At 44.6% G+C, this 17183-nt stretch overlaps 2 protein-coding genes across 4 annotated transcripts in view; one reads left to right on the plus strand and one right to left on the minus strand.

Moving 5' to 3' along the window:
• The first annotated feature begins 2755 nt into the window (after nt 1–2755).
• On the plus strand, nt 2756–11021 carry LOC103182372. The gene is made up of 10 exons (XM_007899375.2): nt 2756–2780; nt 3485–3558; nt 5147–5165; nt 5989–6056; nt 6472–6600; nt 7518–7706; nt 8083–8195; nt 9387–9480; nt 9960–10099; nt 10511–11021. The coding sequence occupies exons 1-10, from the start codon at nt 2756–2758 to the stop codon at nt 10926–10928; spliced, it is 1269 nt and encodes a 422-aa protein (XP_007897566.2). The 3' UTR covers nt 10929–11021.
• Nucleotides 11022–14770: 3749 nt separating this feature from the next.
• The window catches only part of march8 (membrane-associated ring finger (C3HC4) 8), a 39007-nt gene continuing 36594 nt past the window's right edge, over nt 14771–17183 (minus strand). For all 3 annotated transcript variants that reach the window (XM_042336986.1, XM_007899356.2, XM_007899364.2), the window contains 3 exons: nt 16194–16374; nt 15737–15884; nt 14771–15378 (listed from right to left, as the gene is read on the minus strand). In XM_042336986.1, coding sequence (XP_042192920.1) covers nt 15074–15378; nt 15737–15884; nt 16194–16374 — 634 coding nt within the window. In that variant the 3' untranslated portion in view covers nt 14771–15073. The remainder of the gene's footprint in view (nt 15379–15736; nt 15885–16193; nt 16375–17183) is intronic.

Consider the following 17183-nt stretch of genomic DNA (forward strand, 5'->3'; position numbering starts at 1 on the left):
GCGGGGGTCATTGTCCAGGCCCCCAGGGGCTGTGGCGGTCCACGTTCGCCGGCAGGAGACCCTAAACGACATGTTGGCGACTGATTCCACCGATGCCCATTCCCACGATTTCGAAGCGGTGGCAGAAATTACCATCTTGCTGTGCCGCCCGGGGCTGAGCCAGTGCATGGCCAGGATTTGGGATGCCAACCCATATGGGCCACTGCAGTTCTACACCCTGGAGGACGGGGAGAAACTTCTAGACTTTCTCCATCACTGGGAGAACCGCCTCTCCTTGCACACCATCACCCAGCTCCTGATCTGCATAGCTGACGCCATCAAGTACTGCCACGCTCAGAATATCGTCCACCGGGACATCACCCCAGCAAGCTTCATCACCCACATTGTCAGCACAAATCACAACGTTCCACACAGTGCCCAGGTGAAGCTAGCCAGCTTCCTGATGGCCAGGAAGCTCACTACCAAACCCAGTGAGAGATATTGTACCGTGGAGAACGCCATCACACACTCAGAGCAAGGTAATGCACTCAATTCATCTTTCCGCTCATAACTATCACTCATCACGTTCACTGGCACCAGCCCCCAGCTTGTAAGTTACTTTATTATCGACTCAAAGCCTAGGTAAGCAGGATGCGTCCATCCAGGGAGAGAGTGCACTTTCCATTTTAACAATCTATTTCTGGAATTTCCATGTGTAGATGGGGTGCATGGAATTCTCAGCTTGGTCTTGATACTCTTAAGCTTGGTAACGGGTTTCCGCAGGTGTCTGACACCCAGCTGACCGCCCACCCCCACCCCCCAAAACCTCAAAGCCTCCAACCCACTAACTATATCCACACCAATTTGTTCTACTCCATGTCCTTTTTGTGTATATCAGCCTGGCTCAGTTGGTCACAGTCTCGCATCTGAGTCAGAAGATTGTGCGTTCAAGCCCCATGTCGGGACTTGGAATCACATTGCAGTCACTCACTTCATTGCTGTTTGTGGGGCATTGCTGTGTGCAAACTGGCTGCCATAATTCCCCCACAAAATACACAGTCACTGCACTTTACAGTATATCCTCTGAAGCGTTTTGAGACATCTCGGCAACTTGATAAGGTGCTGTATCAAATGCAAGCATTATTATTATGTGTTTAATGAAAGGGACTCATTGTTTTCTGCTATCTTTCTACAGTCACAACAAACTTAGAAATCACTGAGCCAAAGGTCGCCAGCCTTCACGAAGGTTCGCAGCTCTATGCTTCTCAATGTCAAAATCTTCCCCTGTCAACCAGCTAAAGTTTAAAGCTATACTGCCCCAAACAATGTAGATCACCTAACTGAGAGTAAAGCTCCCTCTATACTTTACGTCCATCGGGCAGATGGTCAGTAACTTAAACAGGACTGTTTTGGAAGGTAAAGCGGTCATCATGTGTACACACAGATACATAGAGTGATATAGCACAGAAAGAGGCTACGCTGTGGCCGGTCTTTAGTGACTGACTTATCACTGGTGTCAATGAACCACATGACAGAAACATACAGAGTCTCTACTCAGTGCACTCTTGGTGGGTTTTGTTCTCGGCAGGTCCGTACGGTGAACATGTGGCCTTGCGATTCAGCGCCCCGGAGTCCTTGGCATCACGTACCTTCTCCCCGTACTCAGATACCTGGATGCTGTCCTGCACCTTCTACTCCATTCTGCTGTACGGGCGGCAGCCATACTGGGAGTTAAACCACATGGACATAGACTCCATAATCCAAGAGGTACCTTCCACACTGTTGCATCACTGATTGCCATTTGGTAGTACAGTAAAACTTGCATAAGTCTGATCGGTATAAATCGTACAATTGCTTAAGTCTGCTCATGGGTTTATATTCTATGCAAGTTTGACATAACTCGTACTTTGCATAAATCATATTAAATATATGGTCCCAATTGATACGATTTATTGAGGTTCACTGTGTTATTCTACCGGGGAGATAATCAGGGTCTTCATGGAGCTGAACTGGCTCCAAGGTGACATAGTTGGCAATGGAATATCAAGAATTGAGTCCATTCTCCGTGACGGTCTCTTGTCCAGTTCCTGAGCCAGGCGGGTCCGGAGTATTCCAGGGCACCACTGATGGCAGCACAGCCCAGCCTGGCTCACCAGCAGAACTTGGAAGAGGCAGACCAGTAACTGGGGACAGGGAGTTATCCCATTCAGCTCTTGTTAACCCTGCAATCCAAAGCCATAACGAGTAAGGTGGTCTGAGCTCGAGTGAGACATGAAGTGAGAAACCTGCCGGACAGTGCTCTATGTGATTTTAGATGGTTAAACTCCAGTTGTTACCCCAATTCTGGGATCGTCAAGCCCTAGCCTTTAGATCACTGCCGTTAGATCATCTTTGGAAAATTTTCACATTTGGTCTTTATATTATGAAGAACTGTGGCGAACTGGCCCCGTTAAACCCCCCCATTAAAAATGTAACCATTGCTATAATTTTGCACAGTGTTTAATTTAAGCTTTCCTGTTTCTGATATTAATATCAATAAATATCCATATTTGGCATTATTTTCCCCATTTTCTCCAAATAGCCGAAAATGAATTCTGGTCTTTAAACTTTTTTTTTAATATTGAAGATATAAATTTGTATTGTGTTTCTTGCAGGTTCTACATGGTCACACACCAATAGAACCCACCTCCTGCCCGCAGAGCTCTATTCTGCCGTCTCTAGCAATCTCCAGCTGGAGCCAGACCGCCGCTCAAGTGCAGAGGATGTGCAACAAAAGATGCTAGATTTTAGAGATCTATTAGGTACGGTGCCTAATCTCTGCTACGTAAACTAATAATAATCCTTGCATTTGACATGGGCTCTGAGACAGCATCCTGCATTAAGGGCACCATATAATAATGATAATAATAATAGCATTTGATATAGCACCTTATCATATTGTTGAGACGTCTCAAAGCTCTTCACAGAATAGACTGTAAAGTCGATTGACTGCATATTTTGTGGGAGAAACATTTGCACACAGCAGTGTCCTACAAATAATCATGGATTGAGGGACCAAATTATTTTTAGGGGGGAGGGATTATTACCTCTGGAAAGAGATCCACCAATGGACTAACAACCAGGTTCCTACTTACGGCTAGGTAAACAGAGGCGTGCGGAGTAAGGAAACTTGCCTGAGGCTTTGTCCTGCCCTACCAAAGTTTTCTTACTCCGCATGTGGAGAAACTCCCTTCTCTTTTCGAACAGTAGCATTGGATCTTTAACGTCCACCTGAACAGGCAGATTGGACCTCGGTTTAACATCTCCAACAATGCAACACTCCCCCAGCATTGCATTGGAGTGCCAGCCTAGATTTATGAGTCCCAATTTGGGGCTTGAACCCACAATGGGTTTAATGTGAGATTCTATGAATAAGTTTCAGAAGTAAGTGGAGCATGCTGTAATGTTCTGTGTATCTCTAAGAACTGGAAATTAATTCTACAATCTTGTGTTTCCAATGTTTCAGTTATGAGAATAGACAAGAGTGTGTACCAAGTAGATTGCAGGTCTCTTCCAACGGCCGATGAGGACATTGAATGGGTAATGTTACGGTTTCCCTGTCTATCTTCCCCTCTCTCGTTACATTGAGTTTCTTTATCTCATAAAAATAACAACAATCCTTATATTTTGTAGAGCTCCTTTCACATTGAGACTATGTCTCAAAGCGCTTCACAAGATATACTGTAAAGTGTAGTGATGGTATTTTTAGGTAAATACAACAGCCAGTTTAGGATCAGCAATGTCCCAATGTCCCAACAGCCATGATGATAATAATAGTATGAATCCTTGCATTTGATATAGCTCCTTATTATGTCTTCGAGACTTCTATAAAGTGAATTAATTGTATATTTTGTGGGCGAAATGCGGCAGCCAATTGCTCCAGTAGTGTCGCAAAGAGTCGTGGATTAAGGAACCTAATGATTATTCTTTTTTTTAAGGAATTATTACCCCTGGAAAAGCGATCCACCAATCGAATAACAACCGGGTTCCTACTTACTGCTAGGGAAACAGAGGAATGTGGAGTAAGGAAACTTGCCCAATATTTCACCCTGCCAGGAATCAAACCCAGGTCTCTCGTTTGTGACCCAAGTGCTCTAACCACTGAGCTACAGAACTCCACATGATGTGAGAGACCAATTTTATCCAGGGCATTGTTGTCCAGGACATCAGAAGAAACTCCATTCTCTTTTCGAATAGTGCCATGGATTTTTAACGTCCACCTGAACAGGCAGATGGGACCTTGGTTAAACATCTCATCCGAAGGGCGGCACATCCAACAATGCAGAGCTCCCCCCTCAGCACTGCATTGGAGTGTCATCGTAGACTGTATGAGTTCCAAATATCAACATGGGGTGTGAATCCACAACCTTGCACCTTAGAGGTGAAAGTGTGACCGACTGAGCCAGGCTGACATACAGTATCAGCTGTAAGAGTCGAGTAGGTTCTACTCCCTGATAAGGTCACTGGGCAAATCGTTAAATTCGGCCTTAATTTTGAAGCCAGTTTTCTGCAGTTCTTAAAAAAGAATGTACAGAAAACTGGCTTCAAAATTAAAAATTTGCCAAATTCTGGCTCAGCTGTATTGCAGACAACAACAACTTGCATTAATATAGTGCCCCTCACATTGAATATTTCGCCCACAAAATACAGTCAAGTCACGTTACAATGCATTTTGTGAATCACTTTGAGACGTCTCATTGATGTTGATAAGACGCTGTATCAAATGCAAGGATTATTATTATAATGTATCTTTATATAGAGCCTCCTTGTATCTGGAGCCCCTTTTATCTAACAAGTTTATTTACTCAACACACCTTTGTTTACCTAACAGTAAGTAGGAACCTACTTAATCGCCGTCCAGCGACATCGACCCAACAAGTCTGTAGGTTATTTCACTGAAATGTACATAAATTATTGACATGTTCTCAATGTAGTGACAGTTATTCTATTACAATGTAAGCTACTGTTTAGCAATAATTAGGAACATAGGAACAGGAGCAGGCCATTCAGCCCCTCGAGCCTGTTCCGCCATTCTATTAGTTCATGGCTGAACTGTACCTAATTAATTTAATTTAATTACGTAACAAATCTAATTAATCTTAATTCTTGTGTTACCTCTCGCCCACAGGGATTTCTGAACAATGAAGGTAATTAGATCTTGCTTCCAGGTTTCACTATTAATTTTATTGTCTGGTGCATTGTGAATGGTTTAGCAGAATCACCTAATACTGAGACGCTCCCTGTGGCTGATTAGTTAAACCACATCCCAGTCCGAGACTGACCTTATCACGCCCATCCTCGCCCAGCTCCCCTGGCTCCCATCCCCCAGAGGATAGAGTTCAAAATCTTCTTCCTTGCTTTCAAATCCCTCCACGGCCTTACTCCTTCCTACTTCTGTGACTTGCTAACTCCATTCCAACCTGTCCGTTACCACCACTCAGCGGGCTCCAGCCGGCTCCATTTCCCCCGCCCTGCCCGTCCCACCATTGGCGGTCAAGCTGGGGGAAGGGAGCCGAAGAGGGTGTGCGGGGGGAAGGGGAGGATAACCAAAATGCTTTGAAATTGAGGAGGGAGGGGCAAGTTGGGATTGAGTTCCAGGTAGCAGAATGGCTAAAAGCACACCTGTCAATGGTGGGACAGATAGTGCGGGGGGCATCAGAAATAGTCTTGAGCCTAAGCCTAGAAGAATTTGGGGGCCTTTGTTCGCTGTTCAGAGGCCCCGGCTGGTATGTGAAAGAGTCAGAGATCCAAACGTTCCCAAGGTCACAGCTTTAAGACTGTCACATTAACCAATTGATAAATTCTGAAGTTGAGTTTTAATTTGAGATCAATATGGCAGTGTGGGCTTGTGGATTCCCCCTCCCCCACGCCCCAAGTGTCCAATGGTGAAGGTAGTTATAGGAAATGTAACTGTGTTATAAAGGACTGGCTTGCATTTCAATCACGACTCACAATTTCTTATCTCTTTAGGGCAAGTAGCCCTACAGGAGACCATGTCGGAGGTCAGTCAAGACATAGTGAAGGATTCCATCATACAGGTAAACTTTCAAACGTGTACATGCAGATAACACTTTCAATTCATTCTCTAATCAGTCCTCGCCACACAGTCACCTATTCATTGAGTTTCTGACTGATCAATGCTCTGATGCTTATTGAGTGATCAATACTCAGAGACTGCCTGGGTGATCAATACTGAGACAATGAGTGATCAATACTGAGACAATGGTGATCAATAATCAGATACACAGACTGAGTGATCAATACTCAGTTACTAACTGATCAATGCTTTGACACTTATTGAGTGATCAATACTCAGACAGCCATGAACTGACTCGTCTCTGGTTCTGTCTCTCCTCACTGTCTTTTACTGGATTTTAATGTGTGTCTTGTTAAATCATATTGATTCTTGATTGGATTCATGCCATCACTGAAACAGATTGTTGCTGTCTTTAGGGCGCTCAGCTCTTTGAGTTGGCTTGTGTGAGAATGAACGAGTGGACAAAACAGACACTGCAGGAACTAAGGAACGATTCAATATTACAGGTGCAAACTATCATATGTCACAACCTGACCACACAATTGGTAAGATTCCAAATCATTGACTATGTTATAATATTAATATAATTCTTGCAATTAATATTTTCATTCATTCACTGAGTGATCAATGAGCCTTTCGCGTCGGGAGGACATCTCAAAGCACTTTGCAAGATACACTGTAAAATGAATATTTTGTGGGCGAATGCGGCAGCCAATTTTGCGCACAAAATGTCCCAGAAACAGCTATGAAGTGAACGACTGATTTTAGTATTCCAACCAAGCCCATTAAACTTCACTCCTGTTTGTCTCCTGTGGGTCTAATCCAGTCTAACCCCACTCCCCTGCTCCAATATTCCTCTTCAAGCATCCACCAACTACAACAAATTGCATTTACACAGTACCTTTCACATCAGGAGGATGTCCCAAGCCACTGGACAGTCGAGGGTTTCATTCCATTTCTAACAATAATAATAATAATAATAATCCTTGGATTTGATATAGCACTTTTCACGTCGGGAGGACGTCCCAAAGCGCTTCACAGAACACACTGTAAAGTGAATTGACTGTATATTTGTGGGCGAACGCAGCAGCCAATTGCGCACAGCAATGTCCCACAAACAGTCGTAGATTGAAAATGACCAATTTATTATTGNTTTTTTTGGAGGGATTATTATTAGCCTCTGTGTGGAGTAAGGAAACTTGCCCAAGGTTTCGCTCTGCCTAGAATCGAACTCAGGTCTCTCACTTGCAAAGCGAGTGCTCTAACCACTGAGCTACAGGACTCCACAATCTATCTCTAGAATTTCCATGTGAAGGTGGGATGCATGGAATTCTCAGTTTGGTTTGGATACTCTTAAGCAAGGTGATGGGTTTCCGCATGTGTCAGACACCCGGCTGACCAGATAAAAAAAATAGAAAAGTGAACCAATGTTTTAATGACAACTCATACTTCATTCCCCCAGATATCGGAGCCCTTTCGGGACTATGGATGGACTTTGCAGTCCAATCCCAGGCAAGCCGAAGGCAGAGAGTACAAACAACAGCTGATAAACTATTTACAACAGGTGACACTTGCACTTCAGTACCTACACTCGTTGAGGATCATCCACTGTGACCTTCACTGCAGCTACGTCTTTGTCAATATTGTCACGGTACGTTGACCCCTGTGTTATGTTCAGAGGGCGACAAATAATGGGCGGCTTTGAGAGCTATAACAGTCTTATTAGCAAAACTATATCGGTGACCGTTCAATCATTGTGTCTGAACTCTAATCCCATTTCCTGCTTTCTCCCCATTGTGTCTGTACTGACGCTTGTTCCCCTAATGGATCTCTCTACTCAAACCCCATTCCCTGCTCTCTCCCCATCATGTCTGTGCTGGTGCTCGCTCCCCCACTGGTGCTCTCTACTCTAATCCCATTCCCTTCGATTACCCAAATGTACCCATTCTGGTACTCGCTCCCCCACTGGGTTTGCCACACAAGGCAGTGCAGGAGCTGCCTGCTAAATAGCTGCCATGTTCTTCCAGAACCGAGTGAAGCTGGGACGGTTTGGCCGAGCTGCTTACCTGCAGGGCACAATATCAGACAACATGTTCAATCCACATGTTTACAAAGTGGCGCCGAAGAATTCACTACAACGGTGAGTGTAAAGTTTCCAAACCAACACCCTAGAACCAACATTTTGTTCTCAGTGACGCAGGGGTGAAGCCTCCACTCCTCACACGCACTATGGTGTCTCACTCTCCGGAATCAGGTAATATTAATAATAATAATTCTGGCATTTGTTGTAGTGCCTTATCATGTCGTTGAGACTTCTCAAAGCACATATAATATCTGTAAAGTGAATTGACTGTATATTTTGTGGGCGAAACGTGGCAGCCAATTGCGTACAGCAGTCCCACAAACAGTCTTGGATTGAGTTACCACATTTTATTTGGAGGGATTATTACCCCGGAAAGCAATCTGCCAATCAACTAACAACAAGGTTCCTATCTACTGCTAGGTAAAACAGTGGCGTGTTGAGTAAGGAAACCTGCCTGAGGTTTCACTCTGCCCGGGTATCTAACCTGGGTCCTCTCGCTTGCAGGGCGTGTGCAATAACCATTACACTATAAACAGAGTGCGTCCCTCCAGGCAGAGAAGTGTGCATTCAATTCAGGACAGGGGGATGTCCCTGTGTATTTGACCAGGATACCCACATTGTCTGACCGTAATTTTTTTCCCCGCCTCCTTGGGCCATTCGTTCATCATGTTCATCGTCCTCTGTGCAGAGATTTCAATCTGACCAGCCTGCTCACCTCTTATCTGCAGTAGAACAACAACAAATTACATTTTATAGCGCCTTTCACATCAGGAGTATGTCCCAAGGCTTGAACAGTCAGGGATTTAAACCTGAACTGGGAGTTTGATCAGCAAAGGGAAGGTAAGAGTAGGATGGTGACCAAAGGCACGGTCGAAGAGGAGGGTCTTGAGATAGGTCTTTAAGGAGGCAAGGGAGGGAGCAAGCAAAGGGACTGTGAGATGGAATGGGTGTAGAGAGGCTGAAGGCTCAACCGCTGAAGGTGGAGCGAATCGGGTGGGGGACCTGGAGAACCCGGAGCATCTGAGCAGAGAGGTCTGTATGGAGTTAGCAGTTCACAGAGGTAGGGAGGAGCAAGGCTCTACAAATTTGCACACAGGAGAAGGCCATTTGGTCCATCATATCTGTGCTGGTTCTTTAAAGAGCAATTCTTTGAGTCCCACTTACCCGCCATTTCCCCATACCCCTTGCCCATTACACTGGGCTGTTTCTATTGCCATCCAAGTGAAACAGATGTCATTATTGTTACAGATGTCCCCCCGAGGTTGAACAACTGGGAAAATATTCGAGAGCCTCTGACATTTTCATGTTAGCAGATTTGATCTCAGATGCCCTGATCCCTGAGGTAAGATCGAACAGCAGTGCGAGTGCCATTGGCCCTGACACCAGCATCAGTGGCTTATCCCTGCCCGCTGGTAGATCATCTGTACCTCAGACCTGTTGCCCCAGCTGAGGTCAGCACTCACAACACAGACATTGGTGTATGTTAACTCACACGAGGAATTTGTTAAACAACGTCGCAAATTTGCCCCGAGAATGGCCTTGGTGCAGTTCACTTGGGCTTGAACCCGGAACCTTTTGACTCAGAGACGAGAATGCGACTGACCGACCGGCTGAGCCAGGCGGACATTTGTCTTGTATGCAGGTGACAATAACTGGACCTTTTGATCGCGACCTTTCAAATCCCACCTGAAGACCTACCTCTTCAACTGTGCCTATGAGTACCTCCTCTCCAACTCTGTACAGTGCTCCGAGACGCTGTCCTGTGCAAAGGGTGGTGGTTGTTGCACCTTTGTGAGGTTTCTCTTTATGGTTATTTTTCAGAAATGGGTCCATGGAGCAATCAGTCCTCTTCAAATAGATCAACAGTTGCTTGATTGCTTGGAGAAGTGCAGAAGCCAGAACCCATCAAGAAGATTGAAAATTGACTCCATCCTCACTGCATTGCAGGATTTCAAGATAAGGTAGGTTCATGTCTGAATTGTCATTGTTTCTTTTTTTTCCCCTTCTTCCTCTCTTGTCTGGTAAAGTTGCATTTGTTCTGCTCCCTCTGGTATATCAGCCAACAAGCAGTTCTTTGTGAGCTGGGGAATGGGATTAGCGTAGATAGCTCCAGTGGGGAGTGAGCACTAGCACAGACATGATAGGGAAAGAGTAGGAGAATGGAATTAGAATAGAGAGCTCCAGTGGGGAGTGAGCACCAACATGAGGTGGGGCAGGGAGGGGGAAAGCAGGGAAATGGGATTAGGTTCTGAGCCGGATTCTAATCATTATTATTACGATAATGGGCCAAAAGTCCTCAATTGTGGGTGGGAAAATGCTCCACTGGTTCGATAAGATATTTGAAAGGAATAATTTGTACCTCTGTTGACCAGGTCGCTGATGAAATGTGATTTACCTTTCCCGATACCTGTTCAACTACACTCTACAAGCGACAAAACTTACGTGGAGGGAGAGGTCGACCAGTTCCTTCCACCCTCCAACTCGCACTACATGAGCATCATGCATGACTCTGAGGAGGAAGAAGACCTTTATTATAGCATTGCCTATAACCCGGACTATATGAATGACTCAGTGCAACCCCAGGTGGGTGATGAGTCTGTGTATCAATGTCACCAGCCGTACAGCGAGGATATCTATGAGGATATCAACTGCAGGTGGGAGAAAGTGGTGACAGAATATCGGAACGAGAACAGGTTAATTTCCCCCGACTCTGACTCTCAGCCACCCTCATTCACACCGCTCTGCGGTTACCAGGATGTGGGTATTGATAGAAAGAACAGGCCAAAATAGATGGTCCTCGCTGTATCCGTGTTGAGTCCTATAGCTTAGATGTTAATGCGCTTGCCTCGAGAGGACCCATGTTCGTTTCCCAGGCAGGGCAAAAACTTAGGCAAGTTTCCTTACTCCACATGCTTCTGTTCACCCAACAGTAAGTAGGAACCTGGTTGTTAATCAATCGGTTATTGGTCACTCAATCCACAACTGTTTGTGGGACATTGCTGTGCACAATTGGCTGCTGCATTTTGCCCACAAAAGACACAGTTACTCCTTTACAGGGTGAACTGTGAAGGGTTTTGAGATGTCTCACAATGTAATATGGTGCTATATCAAATGCAAGGATTATTATTATTAACCATAATTATTATATTATTGTTGTTGTTGAGGGTCTCAGGAATGTAGGAGTGTGCGTCCGTCACTCACTGGTGTCATTTTAAATCTCATCCAACACACTCAACCATCCCCCACCCAGATCTTTCTCACTCCCGTTCACCAACAAAAATCCATACAGTTCCTTTTCGAAACTGCCTGCATTATTTGGATCCACTGCCTGCCCGCGCAAACTGTCCCGCAAGTCAACCTACTAATCAAGTCAAGATACTAATAATAATCTTTGCATTTGGCAGCTTAAAGCACTTCGCATGATTTACTGTGAAGTGTATTGACTGTATTTTGTATGCTAACAGCAGCTAATTTTATCTGGTGGAATGTCGGCCAGGACACCGGGAGAAACTCGATTCTCTTTTCCAATATCACCAAATCTTTTAACGTCCACCTGAACTGTCAGGCACAAACCTTGGTTTAATGTCTCATTAGAAGGACAACACCTCCGAGAGTTCAACACCCCCCCCCCCCCCCCCCCCCCCCACCCAGCAATGCACTGAATGTCAGCTTAGATGAGGTTGGTCACCAACCAGTCAATCAACACTAGGCGGTGCTGTTGTATATGATCCAAAAGACAAGAGGAAGGAGCGATACAACAGCGCATTATTATTGAGTCAAATTGAAAACAAAGCCAAATGTACAAAGTATTTCATACATCTCTAAACAAAAATATAAGCTTTAGTATTTAAACTGCGGTAAATATCACTTCTTCCTCTTGTTCTGATTGAACGTGTGTAAGACACCCAATTAGCAGCAATGGGACCCTTGCCCTAGACTGTGAGCTCAAAGTCCCCGACGTGGGGCTTGAACCCACAACCTTTGACTCAGAAGTGAAGGTTAAGCATTTCACTCTAACCCCGTCTCCTCTCCCTCCCACTTCAGAGTGAGAGTTCGGCACATTGGTGAGCATCACCTGAACACTTACTGTATACAATACCTTTGCTGGAGTCTAGATCGTTCAGGATCTGGAAGGCCGGTTGATAATGAGGAACCCTGGCTGATTTTCACCCCGTATCTCAGATGCACTATGACCTATCATAGCCCCAACCTTTGCCTCTGTCTCACTCAGCACACAGGGGATAAAGCCAATCCTGGGTAACTTACCATTGATTCCTGTGCACCAGAGCTGTAAAATAAAGTCAAAGATTATTGGGAAACCGTGAAACACTTTCAGAGGCTGGATAAACATTAATACTGTATTTATATATATAGTACTTAGAGAGTACGTGTGTACGGATGAGTGTGTCTATATATGTATGCGAGTGGATATGTTGTTTATGAATGATTGGATTTGTATGTGTCATATACAGTACATAAATATGCATGTATAGAAATGTAGCCTATGTATATACGTGTAAGTATGCACGTGTGTGTGTTGTGTGTGTATGTATGTATTTAATGTGTTTGTGTGGGGGGTGCAATAAAATACAAACTAGACATTTGTTAAATACAGTACGTTTCAATGCTTCAAGTGTTTCATCAGAATCAAACAGGAATGAACTCAGGAACAAAACCTTGAACGTTGGCAAAATATGTCCCAAGGGACTTTGAACTTTAAATGCATTTAAACAAAAATCACTGACTAACCTGATTCAAAATTTCAACAAATAAGCACACATTTTGAGTTTAATTCATCTGATTTAAAATACAAAATATATTTTCTTTTTCTGTTTGTGTGTACCTGCATGTTTTTGTGTGTATCTGAGTTTAAGTGTATATATCTGCATTTGTGTCTCTGTAGCTGTATGTGCCTGTGTGTATATATACCTCTGTGTGTATATGTGTGCACACACACATCTGTGTACCTGTATATGTATCTGCCTACGGAGTTACTGACTCAAAATGTTGTGTTGCTGGTTTCTGTCTGGTCTAAACAGCTTTAATAAAAATGGAAATTTTTCCCAAGATAGATTTACTATTTCTGCAGCAATTCAAATCACGTCGTGGAGTCCCGTAGTGTAGTGGTTAGCAGGCGAGAGGACCCGGCTTCGATTCCCGGGAGGGGTGAAACCTTAGGCGAGTTTTCTAACTCCACACACCTCCGTTTATCAAGCAGTAAATTCTTTAGTGTCTCTCTCTCTCACTGCTCATTCAAACCATGACTGTTTGTGGGCCACTGATGTGCACAATTGGCTGCCTATTTACAATTTCACCCACAAAATATATAGTCAATTCACTTTACAATATATTCTGTGAAGCACTTTGAGACCTCTCAATGACGTGATATAAGGCACTATAAATGCAAGGATTATTATGATTTATGTATTATAACCACTTGTTCAAATTGAATATATAGAGTTTGGGTCTCCCTGATAACAAAGGAGAAACTCTCACGCACCCAACCCTTCCCTTTCCCCCGGTAACCAGGTCGGGGAGAGACATTTGTCAGTGTTAGGTTGAAAGGTTAATGGTTGAAAACTTGCTTAAGTTCAAATATCAATTGCATACAAACTCCAGAAACAACACGGGTGCAAAAAAAAGGAATAGGAATAGGTGGCGGCTTCAATTTAATTCACAATTTATTCCACTGGTGGCAATTGTGCCCTTCTGTACCATCTAAACAGGCAGCATAGAACAGGCCCCTACACATTTCCCTCTAATAAATAAATCCATCAAAGAAAAACAAACGTGTGCACAGAAACACAACTGCCAAGTACTGGGCGCAACCAAGTTTAACAAAGGTTTCATTCTCTCTCTCTCTACACAAGACGTGGCGGGCGAGCTCGTTCACGATCCGAGACCTTCTGATAACCTTCAGCGGAATGTTGCTGTTCGCCCACAAAACACACAGTCACTACACTTTACAATAAATCCCGTGAAGCGCTTTTGGGGCCATCCTCCCGACGTGAAAGGCGCTATATCAAAGGTAAGGATTATTATTTTTAATATTATTATTAAAACAGCTCCCAGAAAATAATAGTTTTATAAGACTAGAAAAACCCGTCTGTTTTGTGGTTTGCTCCCAACTTATTTGACGGATGTCGCCCATCTCATTTCAAAGTCTTATTTTTTTTCCTCCTTCCTTCCGTCTTTCCTTCCTTTCTTCAAGAACGGAAAAGAAGGATTTTTTCATATATATATATTTATATATAAAAAAACAGCGATTCGCAAAAACAATCGCACTTTCTGGGAAGCGGGAAGATTCCCAGTCTTTCATTTGTTTGTATTTTAAGAGATCTACATCATGGAACACAGACTTGAACAAAATCCCCCAAACAGGAAAAAAAACAGCTTATTTTAAAATTTCCTACTAAAATGGCGTGTTTTCAATTTTTTTTACACACACTGTGTGTGGCTTTGTGTGGCTCTCCTTCTCTTAAGTGTCTCTCTCTCTCACCATGTGCATCTCTCTCAGGCTCTCTCTCTCCCTTTCTATCTTTCTTTTTCTCTCTCTCCCTCCCTTTCTCTCTGTGATTCTCTCTCGCTCTGGGTGCATCTCTCTCTTTCTCTCAGTCTTCCTTTCTTTGTCACTCTCAGAATCCATCCAGCAGCTTATGTGTGGATGTGAGTGTGTGGGGAGGGGGATTGGGACAGCTCACTGGGTTTTGCATTACTTTTAGTTCTGGAGCTGGAGCCACGTGAAGCGTGATGAGCGCGGGCGGGGAAGTGGGGGGTAAGTTAGTGTCTGCGTCGGGTCCCGAAGCCCACCGTGCCTTAAAATCTCCAAAACATTCAGCACTCTGGGCCTGCTCCCCCCTTGATAGCGGGCTGCGATCCAGCCTCCGGCACAAAGTCGGCAAGTGTGGAGTCCCTGCAGAGACTCTGTAAACTTTTTAGACGCTCAGAATTTCCAAGTCACAATCCTCAGGCTCCGTGCAGTACAGAGAGTTAGTCTCCGAGTGGTTGACCGCTATAACCTCCTTGTTCTCAAAGGTCTGTTCGATCAGTGCAGGTTTTTCCAATATATTCTTTTTGCTGGTTTCTGGGCAGTTCTGGACGTAAATGACTCTGTTATAAGCCTTCAGTCTCTTCCACAGCTGCACATAAACCTTACACTGCACATACATGAAGACAACTCCACCTGTGAAGCCAATAGCCACCACTATCAGCTTGGTCCAGAAAGGCCATTCCAGGATACCTGCACAGAGAGATTAATAATAATAAACAATAATAAAATAATTATTATGTTAATAAGACTGTAATAATAATAATCCTTGCATTTGGCTGCCACGTTTCACCCACAAAATACACAGTCAATTTATTTTTCAATATATCCTGTGAAGCTCTTTGAGACATCTCAACTACATGATAAGTATATCAAACTATAAATATAAATAACTATAAGTATAAATAACTATATCAAATGCAATGATTATTATTATTATTATAACAATACAAATGCAAGTTGTTATTGTTGTCCCACATGCAGGGGTTTCGATGTACTTGGCTGTATCGGATGTGAGGATTATTTGTACTTTTAATGCAACTGCACCCACCGCTGGTTTGGCCTTGTTTCACCTCCTCGGCTGTCCTGTCGATCAGAACGTACAGGGACCACACCACACAGGTGATGGCGATAATGTGGAACGTCACTGAGCACATGATCTTCCTCCTCTCGCTCGCCGTCATTTGTAACTTCTCCCACTGAGGACATAAGAGAGCCAGAGTCACGTCTCACCCTGTCACAACCACAGCTGCCCCAGCTTCCCAAACCCGCTTGGCTCAGGAACTGGAAGAAAGATGATTCCGATAGCCCATTGCCAAGTACGACACCAGCTCAGCTCTAAGGAGACCCCACTTACTTAACCCTCCCATTCAAGGGTAGTCTGAGGAGAATGGTCAAAACATGCAGGTGGGACCTCAGGTAAACAGTCGCACAAATTTGCCAGCTCAGGCGTAGCCTGGCGAGCCCCCCCCATCACCCCCACCCCTCCCCTGGGTTCAGGTACGTACTTTCCGCAGGGGTTTTAGTTTGGTCTCCATGATGAACTCATACTTGCAGAGCTCGCAGCACCGGGTGTCTGAGCTCTTGATCCACTGTTGGAGGCAGGCTTGGTGGACGAAGCGCAGGCTCCCCGTGCAGTGACACGGAGTGATGAGCGGACCCTCTTCATCACCCTCGCAGTGGCAGATCCTTGGGCACAGAGAAGAGCAGGTCAGCAGGAAATGCCTGGCAACCACACTTACACAAACAGACACACATACACACAGTGCCTGGCAACCAGACACACACAGCACGCGGCAACCACACACAGCGCCCAGCAACAATACACACACACAGCTCCCGGCAACAACACAACAACTTGGATTTATATAGCGCCCTCCACGCTGGACGGCGTCTCAGAGCGCTCTCAATGCCTCGAAACAACACACACACACACACAGATAGTGCCCAATAACTACACACACACACACAGACACACACAAACACAGTGCCAAGCAACTACACACATAGCCACAACAAGCACAAACAGTGCCTGGCAATGTCACAGTAACTGCACCACAGTAACGAGCTGTACTTGGCTCTCTGTCTAGTCTGTCTGTCTGACAGTCACTACAGCTGGGAGGGATCAGGCGGGCATTGGAGAGGCTGGAGAAAGAGGGTGGGATTGATTCCAAAGAGGCCACTAACACAAACACTGAGAGAGAGTGAGAGTGAGTGAATGAGAGAGTGAGAGTGTGTGTGTGTGAGTGAGTGAATGAGAGTGAGTGTGAGTGAGTGAGAGAGTGAGTGAGTGTAAGAGAGTGACTGAGAGAGTGAATGAGAGTGAGTGAGTGAATGAGAGAGAGAGTGAGTGAATGAGAGAGAGTGAATGAATGAGAGTGAGTGAGTGAAAGTGAGTGAGAGAGTAAGAGAGTGAGTGAGAGAGTGAGTGAGTGAATGAGAGAGTGAGTGAATGAATGAGAGAATGAGTGAGTGAGTGAATGAGAGTGAATGAGTGA

The sequence above is a fragment of the Callorhinchus milii genome, unplaced genomic scaffold (assembly GCF_018977255.1).
Source record: "Callorhinchus milii isolate IMCB2004 unplaced genomic scaffold, IMCB_Cmil_1.0 Scaffold7, whole genome shotgun sequence".
NCBI classification, from domain to species: Eukaryota; Metazoa; Chordata; class Chondrichthyes; order Chimaeriformes; family Callorhinchidae; genus Callorhinchus; species Callorhinchus milii.

Coding starts and splice junctions, on each gene's coding strand:
- LOC103182372 (XM_007899375.2), top strand. CDS start 2,756: ATGCTAGATTTTAGAGATCTATTAG. Junction 6,601..7,517: donor ACAACCTGACCACACAATTG/GTAAGATTCCAA, acceptor TCATTCCCCCAG/ATATCGGAGCCCTTTCGGGA. Junction 9,481..9,959: donor CAGATGCCCTGATCCCTGAG/GTAAGATCGAAC, acceptor GTTATTTTTCAG/AAATGGGTCCATGGAGCAAT.